Here is a 22,271-nt window from a genome sequence, read left to right as displayed (position 1 = left end):
ATAGCCACAACGACCTTCACTACCACAGATATCACACTGTCGAAAATCCAATGAAAGACGCCAATTCTATCTCCACCAGGTGGTAAAACAAAGGCACAATACACATGGTCAGCTACAAAGGTTGTTCGAGCACAATGATGACTCCTAAGCGCTGTAACACCTTCTTCCAATCCAAGCTGCTTTTGCAACTGCTCCTTCTTATCAATTAGACCTATGGCAAACTACTGCAGAATCAGAAAACACACTGTACTGACTTCTTGCACTTTAATGAAAGAAGATAAATTCCACACGAGAATTTTCCCCTTCTCTCTAGAGTTGATGTTAAATTTACACCATCTTGTTATTTAATGAGCAGTATCTAATCGCTTCAAGCTTTTCTGCTTAGAAACTGGATTACAAAAATCATTTTGAACATCTTCTAAAGTACAAATCATGCAGGAGAAAAATACAGCTCGCATTTTGATACATTTACACCCATTATTTAAGTACCAAACATCAGGAAGTTAGTCCAAACACTTCCTGTCATGATTCAGCATAAAGGAGCTGTCATTTCCTTATATATTGTGTATGTGATGACTCAGTGTGGAGCACATTAACACACTTCGATCGAAATGTCAGGAGCTGAGATTCTTCTCGAACAGTCAAGTAAAGCTTGTGTCGGTCTGAATGTAGGAAATTAGCATATGTTAAAGTTGCAGTGGGACAAGACTGCTCATAACACACACACTGCATCATATATTTTTCTAAGACATCCATTCCAGTTATTTCAGGTTCTTAAAAATTTTCGTTACCTGCTACCTTGAAACCAGAGTGAAGCATGAATGCATCAGCTTGCACTTACCTCCCAACTTAGCCACTGCCTGTGGTCGCTTGGGCTGGTGCCAAAGACAGGATTTCAGATAAAGACTTGAGACTTGTGCTTTGTTTCTATTCTCTCCCCTTCTCGACGATCCGTGGCTCCACTAGCGAAAGTTCTTTCAGACCAGACTACTTCCCATGAGACACCAGATGAACGATAGCTCACCTGCCTAACTGTGATTAGGTGTTAAGGTTACTTGAAAAGACAAGTAAGCACAAGTAAAGCAAAGCTATTCCAGTTATTTCCCCCGACCACATGATCACTAATTTGTTTCACTGTAGAAGTATCTCATATTATTAGGACTTCAAAAATGGATGTGATCCAAATTTCTAGATATTTAGGATGAATTTAAAATCCAAAGCCTTTCTTAGTCTAATGAATAGAGCCCCCGTTATAGATTATTATACCATATATAGAATCATACTCTGTTGTCAATTGGAAATATTTTTTTCTGACGCACTGTATTTGGGCATCCTGAGTTCATTTGCCAAACTGGATACCATTGTAAATGCTGCAGAAATCTTTTACTATATCAATTGCAAAAGCGAGTTCAAAATATTTGTGTAAATCAGCTGAGAGAGGGCAACTTAATAAGCACTAACGCAAACACGAGGAAATCTGCAGGTGCTGGAAATTCAAGCAACACACACAAAATGCTGGTGGAACGCAGCAGGCCAGGCAGCATCTATAGGAAGAAGCACTGTCGACGTTTTGGGCCGAGACCCTTTGTCAGGACTGACTGAAAGAGAAGATAGTAAGAGATTTGAAAGTAGGAGGGAAAGGGGGAATCCAAAATGATAGGAGAAGACAGGAGGGGGTGGAGTGAAGCTAAGAGCTGGAAAGGTGATTGGGAAAAGGGATACAGAGTTGTAGAAGGGAAAGCATCATGGGACGGGAGGCCTCGGGAGAAAGAAAGGAGGTGGGGAACACCAGAGGGAGATGGAGAACAGGCAAAGAGTGATAGGCAGAGACAGAACAAAAAGTGGGGGGGGTGATAAATAAATCAGGGAAGGGGTAAGAAGGGGAGGAGGGGCAATTACGGAAGTTAGAGAAATCAATGTTCATACCATCATGTTGGAGGCTACCCAGGTGGAATACAAGGTGTTGTTCCTCCGACCTGAGTGTGGCTACATCTTGATAGTAGAGCAGGCCATGGATAGACATATCAGAACGGGAAGGGGATGTGGAATTAAAATGCATGGCCACTGGGAGATCCTGCTTTCTCTGGTGGACAGAGCATAGGTGTTCAGAAAAGGCACCTGTATGGGTCCCAGCTATGCCTGTCTTTTTGTTAGCTTTGTGGAACAGTTCGTGGTCCAAGCCTATATGCGTATCCATCTCCCTGTTCCTTCACTACCTCGACAACTACATTGGTGCTGCATCCTGCACACATGCCGAGTTCGTCGACTTCATTAACATTGCCTACAACTTCCAACCTGCCCTCAAATTTACCTGGTCCATTTCCCACACCTCCCTCCCCTTTCTGATCTTTCTGTCTCCATCTCTGGAGACGGCCTATCTACTGATATCTACTATAAACCTACAGACTCGCACAGCTACCTGGACTATTCCTCTTCCCACCCTGTCTCTTGCAAGAGTGCTATCCCCTTCTCGCAATTCCTCCATCTCCGGCTCTCAGGATGAAGCTTTTCATTCCAGGTCAAAGGAAATGTCTTCCTTTTTTAAGGAAAGGGGCTTTCCTTTAACTCTGCTATCAAACTCTGCTATCAAACGCATCTCTCCCATTTCACACACATTTGCTCTCACCCCATCCGCCCGACACCCCACTCGGGATAGGGGTTCCCCTTGTCCTCACCTACCACCCCACCAGCCTCCAGGTCCAACGTATAATTCTCTGTAACTTCCGTCACCTCCAATGGGATCCCACTACCATGCATATCTCTCCCTGCTCCCTCCCTTCTGCTTTCCGCAGGGATCACACCCTACGCGACTCCCTTGCCCATTTGTCCCTCCCATCCCTTCCCACTAATCTCCCTCCTGGTACTTACCCTTGTTATCTGAATGAGTGCTATACTTGCCCTTACACTTCCTCCCTCACCACCATTCAGGGCCCCAGACAGTCCTTCCAGGTGAGGCAACACTTCACCTGTGAGTCAGCTGGTGTGATATACTGCATCCGGTGCTCCCAGTGTGGCCTTTTATATATTGGTGAGACCTGACACAGATTAGGAGACCATTTTGCTGAACACCTACGCTCTGTCTGCCCCTCCTCCCTTTCTTACCCCATCCCTGGTTTACTTATTCCCCTCTTTTTGTTCTCTCTCTGCCTATCACTCTTTGCCTGTTCTCCATCTCCCTCTGGTGCTCCCCTCCCCCTTTCTTTCCCCCTAGGCCTCCCGTCCCATGATCATTTCCCTTCTCCAGCTCTGTATCCCTTTTGCCAATCACCTTTCCAGCTCTCAGCTTCACTCCACCCCCTCCTGTCTTCTCCTATCATTTTGGAATTCCCCCTCCTCCTCCTACTTTCAAATCTCTTACTATCTTTTCTTTGAGATAGTCCTGACAAAGAGTCTCGGCCTGAAACGTCGACAGTGCTTCTTCCTATAGATGCTGCCTGGCCTGTTGCGTTCCACCAGCATTTTGTGTGTGTTGCTTAATAAGCACTAATATTTTTGCAAACTTTATAATACCATTGATTAAATTGGAGAAAGCAAATAATTCTGAAGTGGAGTTTGTTTCTCTCAACCTTCACCCAAGTTCTCCTTTCCAATTCAAGTAGTTCTACTAGGATGAAGTTTCTTCTGAATTCACAGACCTAAGGGAACTAGCCCAACTTCCCATGAAACAAAGTTTTGGAAATACTATGTAGAAGTTTATTACTTGGAAGTAAATTTATAAGTGATTTGCTTTCTGATATTTTTGATTTCTATGCAATATGCATTGTACTGTTACTGAAGTGACTCTTAACCTAATTATACATTAAAATATGGAATCTGAATAATTGGCTGCTCATTTAACCACCAAACTAAGCTTCAAATTCACAGTGATAAGTCAGACATCATGGACAAATACCAACATACTTCAACTGAATTCTTCAGTCAAGTTCCAAATCTGAACCGCATCATTAAATTCACCATAATCATAATGAATCATTTGTCATTTGTTCTCCCATAAGGCAACAACTTAAAGATAGCAAAATATCTTTTCTAACAAGGCCATCTCAAGCATTCTTTCACATGTACACAATGTCCTCAGAAGAGATTCCTGAAAAAATGAGCTCAATCAGAAACCCATTTATTTATTTAGAAATTGGGGGCGGGTGGGGAATGGAGAATAGGCTCTTCTGGCACAATGAGCTGCATCACCCAGCAACCCACCTAATTTTAATCCTAGCCTAATCACAGGATAATTTACAATGACCAATTAACCTTCTAACTGGTATGTTTTTGGACTGAACGAGGAAACCAGGACACTTGAAACACATGTTGTCACGGGGAGAACGTATAAACTCCTTACAAGCAGTGACAGAACCGAACTCCAAACTCTGACACTCTCTGATGCAATAGTGTTGCACTAATTGGTGCATATTGCCACATGGTTCTCATTGCCTTTTCCATCATAAAGTCTTACAGGTTATTATCGTTATGAGCGAAAACAAAATGTGCACAAATATTCAACACATTAACTGGATTATGCAATCATACATTTCAAAGAAAACACAGTCAAAGTTTTAACTAAGTCTAATTGTTTTTATTTTAAAAATAGTCTTGGTTGGTTTTAGTACATGGCCCGGACCAATGCTCTAGTCTGTTAAAAACATAAGCTATAAAAATATATGGTCAGCCTTTGTTTCTCTCAGAAAGAGAAGCTACGTACAAATTAAAACAAATTTTCCCCCCTATTAACCTGCATTGCTTTTCAACTTTATTCGACTTATTGCTATTCTACTCAATAAGTTTCCAGAAAAAATAGTTCTTAAATTAATGACATATATGACTGTATTCAAAACCCCTCCTAATTCCCCATGCAGGTAGGCTTAAGTTGATTTATAATTTATAACAACTCATTCAAGAAAATAAGCAGAGATGAAGACTTGTTACAATTGTTCCTGTTTGATGGACACAACAAAAAGGAAGTTTTTACAAAACTTGTTTTTAAAGTCAAGGCACTAAATACAAAGATTATACACTTTGTTTATATTAAGGTCCTCCAAGGTTGTCGCAGGATTAGGAGGCTTGTGTGACTCAATGACCCACAGAGCTGTGCGGGCTGGAGTCCGGGCCTTGTGGTTTGGCTCTCGGTAGAGTATGCCAAACAGGTCATAAGGTAGAGGCCAGACAAAACGTGATCCACTAGTCCTCCAGTTAAAAAAAGTTATTAAACTGCCGTGAAGAATCCTTCTATATCTGTATGGACAGACAGAGATAGAGGGCCTTCATTGCTGCCCTAAACACCAGTGGCGTAACAGAAAGCCAGTTATATTAATGAGCATATTGTTAATAATTTAGTAGGAACAGCAACTAAACCCCTTCCTCTAATTTGAATTTAAAAAAAAACAAAAATAATCAGGACAGAGAACTACAAACCCAGATTATAAACTCTGTGTATAATCCAATTATTCAAAACACGTTTAACAATACATAACATTAATACATAAAAGTCTGTGCAGAATTTTTTTGAAACTGTACATAATCTAATCATAGACAAGTAAAATATTCCATAGCAACATCTTTACCTAATAATAAAGCAACATTTGCAAGCTTTAATGAAGTTTTTCCTGCACATTTAACAAATAAACATGCCAGATCATTGCCCATAATAGTTCAGAGATGATTTTCATTTCCACAGTAATTGTTTTTAATACCAATGTAAAAGCTTATATGTATCTGGTCTGTTGAGAATAATCACATGGGTACATCATGTCCATGAGGAGGCATTATGTCGATTTTTGAAAAGCAAAGCTTTAAAAAAGATGTTAAGTCAGATGATCATGAAGGAAAGCATATCCCACAGCATTCCATACAGATTTCCAAGCAGTCTGAGGACTCACAGCAGGCATCCATCATGCCACAGTCCATATCACATGGGCAGTTGCAGTCATCCCCAAAATCATCTGGTCCACAACAGCAGCAAGTGTTTTCAGATGTGCATATACCACACGAAGCTTGTCCCAGAATAATGTTGCAAAAGGTGACAAATTCACAAAATAGGCAGGCGAGAATGCAATGCACACAACCATCTTCAAGTGTACATCACCACCCATCCAGCCGATTATAAAATGGGAAAGAAAAAAGGAAAAGTCACATTAAATCAAATCATACTGACATAACTATCTTTTATTCCATAACAAACTTTTTTTCCAACCATTAGCATTAGTAACATTTAACGGAAATAGTCAAGAAACTCAATATTCTATTGCTACATGCCTTATAACACTGCCCCACCACTATACCCATCCCACAAAAACATTGACACAAAATCCCACCTTGGTGATAGAGACTGAAGCACGATTTCCGTATGTCATTAGTTAGAAGTGTTAAAAATTTAAAAAAAAGATCAAGATAGTCAAAATACTTCTGATTACTGTGTGCAATAACCCTAAACTTTCCAAGCCTTTTACATCCCCAAAATGTATTACATTAATTTACAACAGCTTGGCTCAATCAATACATGCAATGGAGTTCTTTAGAATCTTATTTAGCCAGACATACTGAAAAAATAGTTTAAGTGTTTGATATAGGTCATTACCAAAACTCTTACATAGAAGCAGATGAGAAAGCAACTCTATTGAAGGATAAAATCATGCAGATGAAGGGAATACTCAACAGGACAGGTACCATCTATGATCACAAAAGCAGTTAATATTTCTAACAGCAGACCTTCATTTGACACATCACTGATCCGGAACATTAATTCGTTTTTTACCTTCCGTAGATGCTAACTGATCTACTATTTCAAGGATTCTGCACATCTTTTTCTTGCTATACTGAAAACCGCACATTAAAAGGTTATTACTTAATGCCCTCTAAACTTCATTCCAACAGACACTTTATTAAACTTCACCCAAGCAACACATGATAAACATCTTAGAATTATGTTACAATGCTGTTGGTCTTTAACCTCATACCTATCACAAAAGCCCAATAGCAGCTTTGCATAAGAGACTGGGTTCAGTTTACATAGGAACCATGCAAACACTGTACAAATATCTCAGGAATCTGGCTTTAGTTTGAACATGGATAGTAATTGGGAAGACCATATCCAATCCTCTACATCATCTACTTCCTTGATCATTTACATTAACATTTTAATTTTGCTTTTCTTTTATGCAACCAGAAATTTAACACAAGATTTGTGCAAATTTGCTAAATAAAAACAGAAACCTGGTTTATCCAAGTTAAAAGTAGTTTTTATAGCGCATCAATTTGAAGATTTTGAGCATACAAGTTGAATGATGCAAACACTTCAAAATTGAACTACGTATTTCAGCATCAATCTCAATGGTTTTTGCCTCAACAGTTAGCTTAAAATCGAACAAGACATTAACATATACAAGACAAACCTTGGTCCTGGTCATTTTATTTAGCTATGCTGGCAGAGTTCAGAACACTCTAAACAAATTTCCAGACATTCAGTTGTCTCACAGCAAGAATCAAAGAGTGTAAAGTCGAAGTCACAGGCACAGTTGAGATCCTCAGCAGGGGTCTCCTGAAGGCTGATGCAGCAACAGCCACAGCAAACACAGCAGGAATCACAGAAACCATGCTGACAGAAGGAGCAAACTTCAAGCAGCCCAAGGGTGAGCTCGGTGCAGTGACAGAAAAGACAGGCCAGAACCAAAGAAGCGCAGCAGTCTAATGCAGAGAGAAAGATTTGAACAAAGTCAATAAAGTAAATGCAGCTTCACTGAAAAAAGCAGATTTATTTAAAAATTTCTGTATGCATACTTACAACTGTCCTTACATTGTATGTCTTTGAGTTCCCATTTCTTACAGAACACATAGCAAAACAGCTTAAATATTCACTTATCTATTACAAATGAAAAAATATCGTGGAGGCTGAAAAATGCTAGAAATACTCTGCAGGTTAGGCAGTACCCGTGGACAGAGAAATGGAATTAATGCTTTAAGTCATTGATTTGAAATGTTAGTGGATTCCTCCCCTTACAGGTGCCTGGCCTGCAGAGAACAAAATACATTATGCTTTTAATTAAAATATTTGATTTCTTTCTTCATGCAGGATAGAGAAAGGAGTAAATTGAAAAGAGGAAAGAAGATTATAAGAGAAAAGAATAAATAATGTTGTTCCTTTGAACAAACAAGTTTTAGATTCAACAATTATGATGAACAGCTGAATGGCACCTTCCACAGTTAGCTGGAGTTTCAACTAAAAGGAGGCAAATCTTAATTATGCTTTTACATCCATCAACTGGGCCACTAGATTAAACACTGTGGGAAAGCACCAAATTTAAGGAGCCCAGTAAGGAGAGGAGCAAAGCTTCTAACCACACATTATTGCCCTCTTCACAAGAAAAACATGTCAGCAAAAACTTCAGTGTAGAAGTTAATAGGAACAGAAATAACAATCGAAAAGATTTCAGGTGCTTTTTCCTCACTATAAGTTGAAAGTTTCCACTGAGGAAATGGATTATGTAACCAGTGAAGATGCAACAAATGCAACCAAAGTTTCCCGCAGCACCTGATCAGCTCAGTAACTTAAACTTCCTTTGTTTGCATGGGCTCCTTGGACTTCAATAACAACCTAGTAGGGCAACTTTCAGACACCAATGTGGAAATAAAAAATTACAACTGTTAACTTTGTGCAAGGGAGGGAGTTGGGGGTTTGGGGTTTGATGTTCTAGCTGCTGTTTTCTCCCTGTGAGTGATCAGTTAGTTTTTGTGTGAGGAAGGGGGTGGGGGGTGGGGCTTGCAAGTTTTGCTTCCGTTTCTTTTTCGTGCGGGGGGAGTTGGTTGATGTCTTGGTTTTCAACAACTCCCATGGTTTATCCGTTATCATGGCTTTCTGAAGAAGACAAATATCAAAATTGTACATACGTACTTTGACAATAAAACAAACCTCTGAACTTTAACTTAAAACATTTCACAGAGCACAATATTAAGATTGTAATATACAGATGGCAGAGCAAGCTTTTAAAACTCCATGTATTATATTTTTGTTTATCTAATGCAATTAAAACCTACACACACAAGCTCAGAGCTGGGGAACAAAAACAGTATAATATTTATTGTGGCTGACCATGGCAATAATAGCTCATTCAAAATGTTAATTTTCCAGAGTATTTTACAGCAATATTAATATGTACCTCAAGTTCTCACTGTGACAATTTTTCTCAATTATGTTAGAGAAGATTGCAAAAGAACATACTTCCAGAACAGTAGGGCATTGTTGATTTCAACCTCAAAATTTTGGCATCAACTCTTCCCGTACTGTCAGGTTGGTGGTATAATGACACCAAAATATTGGTTTTACAAGTACATAATCTAGATCGATATTTCACTGTCCCAAAATTGTGCAGATTATGCACATTAAATAAATGTACAATATTTCTTAATTTTAGTACAGAGTAGATCCTAAATTGATACCAGTAAGTGCCAATTTTCACTGACTGTAGAGCAATTTATTAACAGAACCTCATTGTAGTGCCTACTGGATCTTAAAATGTTTTAGATTCAGGAATGTTTTTTTCAAGTAACTAGAATATGGGACTTAAGAATCAAGAGCACCCACTGGGATGTATGCAGAAGAGGTGCTACGCTGTAAATTATTTCACCCTGTTTCTGCTTCACTTGACCACATAGAAAGATTATCAGTAGGGGGTTTGAAAACAATACAATAAATTAATTGTAACTAACTGAAAAGGAAACACACAGGTAAAATACTGACCTTGTAGGTCACATTAGATTCCAATAACTTCAGTGATAGTAAGTAAGCAAGCAAAGTGAATACCCACCAATACATTAGATCCCAGCAGTCTCCTGACAGGTAAGATAAAAATTACTTATGCAGATCTGCAATATTGAGTGGCCAATAACCATCCCATCTTGATCTGAGGTCATCTGTGCAGAAATCTAAGCCCGCGGACAATTAAACATAGGAGCAGAATTAGGCCTTCCATCCGTCAAGTCTGCTCCGCCATTCCATCATGGCTGATTTATTATCCCTCTCAACCCTGTTCTCCTGCCTTCTCTCCACAACCTTTGATGTCATGACTAATCAAGAACCTATCAACCTCCACTTTAAATATACACAATGACTTGGCTTCCATGGCCATCTGGAGCAATGAATTCCACAGATTCACCACCCTTGGGCTAAATAAATTCCTTCTCAACTCTGTTCTAAATGGATATCACTCAGTTCCGAGGCTGTGCCCTCTGGTCCTAGACTCACCCACTGTAGGAAGCATCCTTTCCACCCTTACAGGATGCTTGCTCTTGTGTATTGCCACAAACAGTCGGCCATACTTACTGTAGCAAAGCATTTTCTCAAGGATGCTACTGATACAGCACATCTCATTTCTGAAGCACCCCCTGTAGTATCCGACATTTCACCTTTAACTTATTACTGAAGGCAAGCAAAATTCCAAATTCACTGACCCACCAGTGGTAGTCATTATGACAACTGTCATTCACTGCTTTAACCGCATACGCAAACAATAACTGCAAATGCCGACTTCTCTTATGGCTGACACCTGAACATTGTTCAAACAATGGGACTTACAAAGCACAGGAATATAGAAATGTGGGGGAGGGGGCAGCGGGGAAAGGAGCAAGGTTGCCAGACAGTATATTTCATTCGATTCGAAGTGGGCAAAATTGTGCACTAATGTTAAACACTGCATCAGCAAGGACCTGCAATCCACCACAATATAAAGCAGTGATGAATGCAGTTTCTAGTAACTTTTTCCTTTCATATATAAATCATTATGTCACAAAAGGATTCACAAAACAAAAAGCATAAAATCTCTGAATATTTATATTCTATTGATGGAATAATTGTGATTATTTTACAAATTTCCTCATTTTTACCTCAAAACATTGCAGCATTAAGTCAACAAATGTCCGTAATCAACGATTTGGTTCCTTAAGAAAAAAATCAGTCATTAATATTCTATTTCAAGGAGTCCTCAGCTCACTTCCTTTATGTCTTGTACATCCTGTTTGGATTTCCTGAAAAATTAGTTGCTCCCTAAAGCCTATTAATTATCGTTAATATAACTGACTGTTAGGCCCCGAAGGCAGAAGCAGTAATTGACTCATCAATTTATCTCCACTTTCAGGTATTATCCAAGTTCATGACATCGATTAAAACACTATAATGTACTTTCTAGCTTCACTAAACCTGAAGTGATTCAAGAAAAAAAAACAAAAAAAACACACCAAGGACAAGAGTTAACTGGTATTTCATTGGTTAAATATGAATTCAGGAATTACTCGCATACTCCATTATTAAATGCAAATAAGGCACTAGTAAAATAAACTACTAGGTTTGGTTTAACCGAAAGAGAAATTTGCACATATGAATAAATCACATTTTTATTCAATGCAGATCAGAAACTGAACAGACTATTCTCCGTTTAAATGCAAATTAGAAAAGGAGCTAACTAAGCATTTGATTAATCCCATATATTTTAAACCTAGGGAAGGGATAACGTTCAGCGATTTTTATATTTAAGCAACATAAATATGAACCCTAGAAGAGATCAAAATAAAAAAAATTGAATACTTATTCCTCAAAAATATGCACAGTACCATTTGAATTATAGCACCATTGAGCATCATTTGATGATCAGCACACAGTTAAGCAAGACTTTCTTCTCTTTAAGACTAAGAGTACATTTGTATAACACATGCTTCTGCTTCTCATCATGTAGAATCTGGACCAAAATATCTACTTGAAAGGTGAATTTTTATATATTTTTTTAAAACTATAAGAAGTGGTTTTACAGCCGAGTTCAATACTTAATACCCATCCTCAATTTCCCTTCAAAAGATGGAACACAGTCACCATCCAATCGGCTTTATTCTGGTATGAAGTTTAACACTTTTAACCGTATGAGGATAATGAACCAATGATGCACTTTCAAATCCGGATGTATGTGTTTTTTTTAAATGTGTCTATTGTCTTTGACGTTATGGTAAATCAGATCCAAATCAAGATCAAGCGCAGAAGCTTTGTCAAGCCCCTGCAAATGGTACAGACTGCAACTATGAAGAACCATTGGTGGACAGATTGCTAATTATGCAAGCTGTTTTGGCCTTGATTAGTGGTTAGAATTCTAATTATGCAAGCTGTTTTCACCTTGATTGTAGCAAACAACCCAAGCACTACCCTCTGCCAGACAAGCAAAAGGGAAGTTCTATCAAATTTCTTACTCATGCCTTCAAATTATGGGAAGACTTTAGACAGATAGGTGACCTAGCCACCACAGAACAACTACAAGTAATAAAACTACAAAACCCAGATGTAGGTCCCTATAAGATCTACAGACTTACACCCTCTTCCTTCCAGGAAAATGATTCAAGACTTGGCAATGGTAACTCCAATGCCAATTAGCCGGAGGTGACAAGACCATCTTTTTGAACAGTCACAACTTGACACTTAATATTATATATAAAATATTAGTTGGCTTTCTCCAACAGTTAGATTCTCAATGTTTAGACTTTTAATACAAGTTTATCCTCAATTCAAAGGACTCTCTCAGCACCTCTTACTATATTTCCACTTGTTATTAATAACTGACAGTGCAATGTTTCTTCTGCTCCATTCTAGAAATAGTGGATTGTAAAAAAAAACTCAATTTACATTGGTTCAAAGCATCTAAACTCTTTAATTTTGAACAGTTCTGGTTGAGCTATAGCAGCTTCAGCACTGGTAACAAAACTCAGTCAAAATCATTGAAATAAAGTAAAGAAACAGGCCTTTCAGCCGAGTCCTTGCTGACTGTCAAGTAATGGATTTTACACTAACACTACCCTAACTCATTTTATTCTCTCTGCATTCCAATCATGAAGAAGATTTAAAATTTTGTCGGTCTGCATAATTTAGCTTAGAGCAGAGGGCAAAAGCAGTGAGAAAGTAATTCCTAGTCCCTCCCCTCACCCACTAAAATGTAGTGGAAGTTGGACATTGTAATCCACTTGGAAACAAAATTCAGAATAAGAGCACATAATTCTGAATGTTATTTGTTCTACAAAAACCAAGAACAAAATTCTGGCCCAGTTAACCATTGCTGCTTAAAAAAGGACTCTTGTTTTCCTCTTAAATCCACCCAAACTGTCACCCATTTTTGAGTGTTATATAGGTCAAGGCTATGATAAAGACCATAATGACCATCAATATTTACATTTTTAAAGATAATTTATTCTCTAAATGATAAAATGATCACCCGTCGAGGTCACTTAACCATTTGAAAAAGTACAACAATCCAATGTGTCCAGAAATAGAAATAGAAAATGTACTCATGGCTAAATCTTATTGGATAAGAGGTTAGACTCCATCTTTTAGCAATGAATTGATATGGGAAGCCAATCAAAATGGTCCTCTTAAAGACTAAGAGGCATAGTCACAAAAAAAAATGCAGCACAGAAACAGGTCCATCTCGTATATGTTGAACCACTTAATTGAAACATTAAGACCAGCACTGGGAGCCTAGACCTCCATAACCCTCACACCCATGTACCTACCCAAACTTCTCTTAAACGTTGAAATCAAGCTTGCATGTATCACTTTGCTGGCAGCTTGTTCCACTTTCTCATGACCCTCAGTGAAGAAGTTTTCTCTCTTGCTCCTCTTAAAGCTTTTAACCTTTCACCCAACCTCAGTGGGAAAAGCCTGCCTACATTTACCCTATCTATGCCCCTCATGATTCTGATATCTCTATCAAATCTTCCCTCAATCTCCTAAATTTCAAGGAATAAAATTCTAACCTGTTCAATCTTCCCTTTCCACTGAAGTCCTCCAGTCCCAGTAACATCCTTGTAAATTTTCTGTACTCTTTCATCCTTATTTACATCTATCCTGTAGGTAGGGGACCAAAACTGCACACTATTCTAAAAATTAGGACTTACTAACATCTCACACAACTGCAACATAATATCCTATCTCCTGTACTCAGTACACAGTTCTATGAAGGCCAATTTGTTAAAAGCTTTATGACCCCATCAACCTGTGACACCACTTCCAATGAATTCTGGACCTGTATTCCCAGATCCCTTTGTTCTACTGCACTCAATGCCCTACCATTCACTGGAATATTGCCACAGTTTAATATTCATCTTATTCTCAGGAGTAACCTGAAATGAGGCAAGTTGAGTTTGTGCTTTATAATTGTACTCTCTATATTCAGCAATTGGCCGTATAATAAAGCAATAATTTAACCGACCTCACTGAAGAATTTTAATCAACTAATTGAAACAATGGAGAAATAAATGTAAGGGTACACATAAAATACATGGCCACTTCCAATTTTAAAATCTATTGCATTCCTACCTTCTGTATTGATGGCACTGGATGTGGGAAAACCCACGATTATACAGAGCATACTGACCTACCTACATTGCTGAATGCAGGTGATATTTAAAACAAATATCAATTAGTTGCAGCTACTGTGGTTTATATATATATATATATATAAATAAATTGAAAGTGAGGTAGATGGGGCTGTAAAAAAAGCTTTTGGTACATTGGCCTTCCTAAATCAGAGTATCGAGTACAAGAGTTGGGATGCTATGTTGAAATTGTTTATAACAAATGGTGAAACCTCATTTGGAGTATTGTGTGCAGTTTTGGTCATGTTACCTACAGGAAAGATGCAAACAAGTTTGAAAGAGTGCAGAGAAAATTTACAAGGATATTGCTGGGTCTGGAGGGCCTGAGTTATAAGGAAAGATCAAATAGATTAGGACTTTATTTCTTAGACCATAGAAGAATGAGGGGAGATTTCATAGAGATATATAAAATTATGAGGGGTATAGATTGGGCAAATGCAAACAGACTTTTTCCACTGAGATGGGGTGCGACTACAACGAGAGGTCATGGATTAAGGGCAAAAGGTGAAAAGTTTAAGGGGAACACAAGGGGAGACTTCTTCAGAGTGTCATGAGTGTGTGGAAAGAGCTGCCAGCGCAAGTGGTGACATAAACTTGATTTCAGTCTTTAAGTGAAGTTTAGATAGCTACATAGGTAGTAGGGATATGGAGCTCTCGGCATAGATGATCGGAGTAGGCAGTTTAGATGGTTCGGCATAGACTAGATGGGCCGAAGGACCTGTTTCTGTGCTGTGCTTTCCTCTGACTTTAAAACATACAGTATGCTGAGCCACGTCGACACAACTCTAGCGACCCAGGTTCAATCTTGACCTTCCCCCCCCCCCCCCACAGCTATCCCAGTGGAGACTGCACGTCTTCTCCATGACCACATCCATGTGCTCTACTTTCCTCTAATACAATGTCCTCTGCAAGTTAACTGGCCTACAAATTTCCACAGGTACGAGAAAAGTCCATGAGGAAGTCAAGGGGAACGTAGACGGAACAGAATGAGATTGGTGAAACTGTACGACTGATGTTCAATCTCTCAGTGGGCAGAATGTTCACTTCCACACTGTACAACTCAAAATCCAACTGTGCTTCAAAACAGTTTTTAGAAATTTACAGCAAAACTGACATCAGTCTCTTGTTCATTTGATAAGTGTTCAAGTATCCTTGGAATGATTATTATCACTACACAAGTATTTGGAATCATAGTGCACATCTGTATTTGGGCTTTGAGGACAGTTTATGTTACCACACCTGCAAAGTATAGAGCACGGATCCAAATATTTAAGATCAGAGGACAATGGAAATAAAAATTGAGCTGAAAACTTATTCAACTCCCTTCTGTGTTAAACAAATTGTGTGCATGGAAATTGAAAATCATCCTTTTCCAGGTGCATATCTAGTAATGGATTTACAATCCAGAGCATTGAAAGTAAGCCTGGAATTGGTGCTTGGTTGCACCAGCCAAGAATTCTAATTGGAATACTGCCTGATTTTGCTCCACTAGCTTCTAGAACACTGTTAAGCAAATAGTTTGTTTCCTCGTTTAGTTGCACAAGGGGTCTAAAATCCAAATCCGGTCAAGATGATGCCGAGCTGCTGTTGCGACTGAGGTAGTGGCTCAGACTTGATTGTTCTTTTTAAAAGGTTCGCAGGGTGTTTTTGGGGGGCAGCATGTGGAGTTAAGTGACAGGTTAGGGTTTCAGGAAAGAGAGGAGGGGAGTTACAGGTTAGAGGTTAGGTGCAGTGAATGAGTCGTCGAGGCAACAGCCAGAGTCCAGGCTGGAGCATTCTGCAGTAGAAGGTCAGTGTTCACTGTGGACTGATGTTGGGTCAATAGGCCCCGGGGAACAGGGCCAGTGACAACCCGGGGCATTACGTCCTGGCATAGGAGGTCCATGTAGTCATGTCCAATGCTGAAAATCCCATAATCAGCCAGTGCTCGGCTTGATGCCAAGGGTCAAAACCAAATATCAAATATCAAAGTCGGTGAATCTAAACGTTGAGGCCTATGGTCAGTGGGAATGGAAGTAAGAAACCTGTGATTTGCGGGTCCAGGCCAGGGACTGGACATTGGCATGTCCATCCTGGGAATGGAGACCCATTCTTCTATAGATAGATGTACCATGGAGAGCATTCTGACAGGCTGCATCACTGTCTGGTATGGGGAGGGGGGAAATGGGGTGGGGCTACTGTACAGGACTGAAAGAAGCTGCAGAGGATTGTAAATTATTAAGCTCCATGTTGGATACAAGCCTACAGAGTATCTGGGACATCCTCAAGGAGCGGTAATTCAGAAAGAGAGCGTCCATTATTAAGGACTCTCAGCACCCAGAGCATGCCTTTTTCTAATTGTTACCATCAGGCAGGAGGTACAGAAGCCTGAAAGCACACACTCAGTGGTTCATGAACAGCTTCCTCCCCTCTGCCATCTGATTCCTAAATGGACATTGAACCCATGAACACTACCTCACGTTTTTTTAGTATATATTTCTGCTTCTGCACGATTTTTAATCTATTCAATACTGTATACATATACTGCAATTTATTTATCTTCTGTATTATGCATTGCATTGAACTGCTGCTGCTAAGTTAACAAATTTCACGCACATGCCAGTGATAATAAACCCGTTTCTGATTCTAATTCTTTGGGAATAGGAGGGAGAAAAGTGACCTGTTTGGCTGTTAAGTTTTGTTGCTGTTGTTGCATTGCTGTTATTTGTGTTGTTCTGCTGAAGGCTGTAGGCATGCTATACTGGTGCCGGATTATGTGGCAACACTTAAACATTTCCCCCAGCACATGCTTTGATTGCTGTTAGTTCTTGACACAAATGACACATTTCGTTGCGTGTTAATGTACATGTGATAAATTAATGAATCTGAAATTTGGGATGCTATCTAGACTTTTTACTGTATTGAAGTTTAATGTCAAAATTATTTTTATTATAACTCTTTACTCAGTGAATGGACACAAAAGGAAGCAACGTCTACCCGAGAGCCTTTTTGTTAACTGTGCAAAATAAAGCATTTTAAAATCTACCACCCAGAAAATGCCATGGATTAGAGTGTTAGAGACAATCTTGTCACACTTCTTTTTTAATGATCTACACTACAAAAAAGGCTAAAATACACAGAAGTATTTTGCAATGCAACATTATAGAAGAAACCAAATAGGTTTTGTACCAGTCAGGTTTCATGAACTTTAAGAAATGCCAGCAGTTCTATGTCAAACCAGCCCCTCTAGACCCAAGTGCCCTTAAATATCAGGAGGTTTAGAAATTCTGTACTTGCTGCACAAGTTCTGCTAGTAATCTCTGTGAGTACGCTCTGAGTTTAGGTCTCCTCACGAAGAATACTGGAGCTAAGGAAGCAGCAAGCCAGGTTAGGCATGGTGCAAGAATACACGAGGCAATTTATTTCAACATACAGGAGTAGCTACAAGGCTAGGAGCAAGAAAAAAGGTAATTTAAATTATTTTAACACAGTATGCGCTTGCACTTTCAGTGTTTGGTGAGTTATTTCCGTTTACTTGTTCAAATGCTTTTTGCCACTACTTTCTGACAAGATCGTGAACCGGGCTTATTCAGTTCACCCAGATAACCACATTCTGCTCCTATATCTTACAGTCTTGTGCTCATATGGCAAGACTCCACTTCTGTGCACAGCCTCATGATATAACATTGAACTTAAGCTATTGAAGTCAGTGATGCTACAGATGGCAAGTCCATATTTTTCCTCCTCCTCCTTTTTAAGCAGTTCCGTGGGATGGAGGATGACTCAATCACTCCAACTGAAAGCTGCTTCTGCAGATGTTTTAACAGAGGACAGCCATTAATCAGTGTCAACAGAATGTGGCATTGGCATAAAGGCAAGAAGCCCCAGATTGTCACTATTCTCACATGGTGGGCACCTACAGCCTATGACTGACAACAAGATCTGTCCCAATACATTTTGCCTATTACATTGCCAAACTAATCACTTCTGTGTTAGGGAATACACCGATAATGTGGATTTTCTCTTATAGTGAACAGATCTTATTCTACTCAAAATCATTTGAGGAGCTAAAACAATGCTAAAGCAGGAAGGCCATTTCGAACAATGGGCAGGCAATTTTCAAAGTCAAATGTTATACTGTCCTAAGTTAGATGATTTTAACCAAACAAGGGTAGGTTCGTTATACACTCTGGTATCACGAAGAGGTAAGATCAAGGTTGCTAAGAACCATACAACATTACAGCACAGAAACAGGCCTTTTGGTCCTTCTTGGCTGTGCCAAACCATTTTTCTGCCTAGTCCCACTAGACCTGCACCTGGGCCATATCCCTCCATACACCTCTCATCCATGTACCTGTCCAAGTTTTTCTTAAATGTTAAAAGTGAGCCCACATTCACCACTTCATCTGGCAGCTCATTCCACACTCCCACCACACTCTGCGTGAAGAAGCCTCCCCCAATTTTCCCTTTAAACTTTTCCCCCCTCACCTTTAACCCATGACCTCTGGTTTCTTTCTTCCCTGGCCTCAGTGGAAAAAGCCTGCTTGCATTCACTCTATCTATACCCATCATAATTTTATACACCTCTATCAAATCACCCCTCATTCTCCTATGCTCCAGGGAATAAAGTCCTAACCTATTCAACCTTTCTCTGTAACTCAGTTTCTCAAGTCCTGGCAACATCCTTGTAAACCTTCTCTGCACTCTTTCAACCTTATTAATATCCCTCTGTTCTACTGCACTCCTCAGTGTCCTACCATTTACCTTGTATGTTCTACCTTGGTTTGACCTTCCGAAGTGCAATACCTCACACTTGTCCACATTAAACTCCATCTCAACATACCCAGCACTGATCCCTGTGGCACACCACTAGTCACAGGCCTCCACTCAGAGTAGCAATCCTCCACTACCACTCTCTGGCTTCTTCCATTGAGCCAATGTCTAATCCAATTTACTACCTCTCCATGTATACCTCGCGACTGAATCTTCCTAACTAACCTCCCATGCGGGACCTTGTCAAGGACCTTACTGAAGTCCATGTATACAACATCCACTGCCTTCCCTTCATCCACTTTCCTGGTAACTTCCTCGAAAAACTCTAATAGATTGGTTAAACATGACTTACCACGCACAAAGTTATGCCAACTTTTTCTAATAAGTCCTTGTCTATCCAAATACTTGTAGATCCAATCTCTTAGTATTCCTTCCAATAATTTACCTACTACCAATGTCAAACTTACTGGCCTATAATTTCCCGGCTTATTTTTTGAGCCTTTTTTAAACAATGGAACCTCACTAAGTGTGAAAGTGTCCAAATCTTTATGAATGGTTCTTAAATATGCTTGGATGCAATATTGCAAGTTATTGCACCAATTTTACAAGGCCCTGCTCAAGATGAATTACCTCCCTAACTAAGAAAGAATAAATTCAGAATAGAATAACCAGACTGACGCCAAGGGTGGTTGGCTTGTTCTAAGAAAAGGGATTAAGCAGCGTCTCAAGTTTAAACCTAGAAGAATGGAGAGACAAGCTTACAGAGTGCATAAAATTCTTAAGGATCTTGACAGGTTAGGTTTGACAGTTAATATTTCCCATGGCTAGATTAGTCATATCCAGGGAGCACCTGTCTCAAAATAAGGAATCTATGATTCAAAACGAGGGCAGAGTGACATTTCTTCACTGAGAAGGCAAAGAATCTTTGGAATTTTCCATCCAAGATACCAATGGTAAATAATTTATTGAAAACAAAGATGGTTATGGATAGTGGAGTAGTACAACAACAGCCTGTAGGAAGAGAGCCAATTTTGACATAGATTTGTGGAATAGGTATGGGGGGGGTGAACAAGGGATGGGGGCTGTTGATTGGTTGAATCATTCTCAATGCTTCAACAAAATTTGTGCAACTTTTTAACCATTAAGTCTTCAAACTGATAGTCATATATCACGCAAGCAGATTTAGATCAGGAGTCTATAAGATATAGGAGTAGAATTGGACCATTGCAAAATCAAACTTGCTCCACCATTTCATCATGCTGATCCATTTTCCTTCTCAGCCCCAATCTCCTGCCTTCTGCCCATATCCCTTCATGCCCTGACCAATCAAGAATCAATCAACCTCTGCCTTAACAATAACCATTGACTTGGCCTCCACAGCCACCTATGGTAACAACTTCAATAGATTCACCACTCTGCCTGAAGAAATTCCTCCTCATCTCTATTCCAAAGGATGCCACTCTATTCTGAGGCTGTGCCTTCTGCTCCAGGACGCCACCACCATAGGAAACACCCTCTCCATATCATCCTACTGAGGCCTATCAACATTCAATAGTTTTCAATGAGGTCACTCCTCATTCTTCTGAATTCCAGTGAGTACAGGCCCAGACTCATCAGACACTCTTCATATGACAAGACTTTAAATCCCAGAATCATTTTCGAGAACCTCCTTTGAACTCTTTCGAATGTCAACACATTCTTTCTACATTTGTAAGATAAGGGACCCAAAACTGCCACAATATTCCAAGTGAGGCCTCACCAGTGCTTTATAAAGCCTTAACATTACATCCTTGCTTTTATATTCTAGTCCTCTTGAAATTAATGCTAACATTTCATTTGTCTTCCTCACCTCAACCTGCAAACTAACCTTTATGGAATCCTGTACAAGAACTTCCAAATCCCTTTGCACCTCACATTTTTTAAATGTTCTCTCCATTTGGAAAATAGTCTACCCTTTTACTACTTCTACCAATTGCATTTTATACCATTTTCCACTTCTTTACCCATTCTCCTAATCTGTCTGTCCATCTGCAGCCCCTCAACTTCCACAAAACTATCTGCCCACCACACATCTTCATATTGTCCTCAAACTTTGCAACAAAGCCATCAACTCCATCATCCAAATCATTGCCATAAAACATAACGGGAAGTGGTCCCAACACAGATCCCTGTGGAACATCACTAGTCACAGGCAGCCAACCAGAAAAGGCACCCTTTATTCCCACTCTTTGCCTCCTGCCAATCAATCTGTGTTAGTATCTTTCCTGTAATGCCATGGGCTCTTAACTTGTTTAGCAGCCTCATGTGTAAACCTTGTCAAAGGCCTTCTGAAATGCCAGTACACAACATCCATCTATTCTCCTTTGTCTATCCTGCTTGTTATTTCTTCAAAGAATTCCAACAGATTTGTCAGGCAAGATTTTCCCTCGTGGAAACCATGCTGATTATGGCTTATTTTATCATGTGCCTCCAAGCTCCCCAAAACCACATCCTTAACAATCGACTCCAATATCTTCCCAACCACGGAGTTCAGACTAACAGGCCTTTCTTTCCTTTCTTCCGCCTCTCTTCCTTTTTGAATACTAGAGTGATAGCTGCAATTTTCCATTTCTTTGGAACCATGCAAGAATCAACTGATCCTTGAAAAATCATTCTTAATATATCTACAATCTCTTCAGAATCAGAATTGGGTTTATTATCACCAGCACATGTCATGAAATTTGTTAACTTAGCAGCAGCAGTTCAATGCAATACATAATATAGAAGCAAAAAAAAAATAAGTAAATGAATTGCAGTACACATATACTGAATAGATTAAGAGCTGTGCAAAAAAAAAAGAAATATATATTAAAAATTTGAGGTAGTACTCACAGGTTCAATGTCCATTTAAGAATCAAATGGCAGAGGAGCAGAAGCTGTTCCTGAATCACTGAGTGTGTACCTTCAGGCTTCTGTATCTCCTACCTGATGGTAACCATGAGAAAAGGGCATGCTCTGTGTGCTGGAGGTCCTTAATAATGGACGCTGCCTTTCTGAGATACCGCTCCCTGAAGATATCCTGGGTACTTTGTAGGCTATTACGCCAGATGGAGTTGACTAGATTTAGAGCCCTCTGCAGCTTCTTTCAGACC

General features: G+C 39.5%; 1 protein-coding gene across 3 annotated transcripts in view; it reads right to left on the bottom strand.

Annotated features, from left to right (window-relative positions):
• Positions 1-4,564: 4,564 nt before the first annotated feature.
• Positions 4,565-22,271, bottom strand: part of mdfic (MyoD family inhibitor domain containing) — a 57,168-nt gene continuing 39,461 nt past the window's right edge. For all 3 annotated transcript variants that reach the window (XM_059978259.1, XM_059978260.1, XM_059978261.1), the window contains exon 5: positions 4,565-6,059. In XM_059978259.1, coding sequence (XP_059834242.1) covers positions 5,809-6,059 — 251 coding nt within the window. In that variant the 3' untranslated portion in view covers positions 4,565-5,808. The remainder of the gene's footprint in view (positions 6,060-22,271) is intronic.

This window comes from Hypanus sabinus, chromosome 8 (assembly GCF_030144855.1).
Source record: "Hypanus sabinus isolate sHypSab1 chromosome 8, sHypSab1.hap1, whole genome shotgun sequence".
NCBI classification, from domain to species: Eukaryota; Metazoa; Chordata; class Chondrichthyes; order Myliobatiformes; family Dasyatidae; genus Hypanus; species Hypanus sabinus.
Note: the sequence above shows the minus strand (reverse complement) of the source record. Positions and strands in the feature narration are given on the sequence as shown.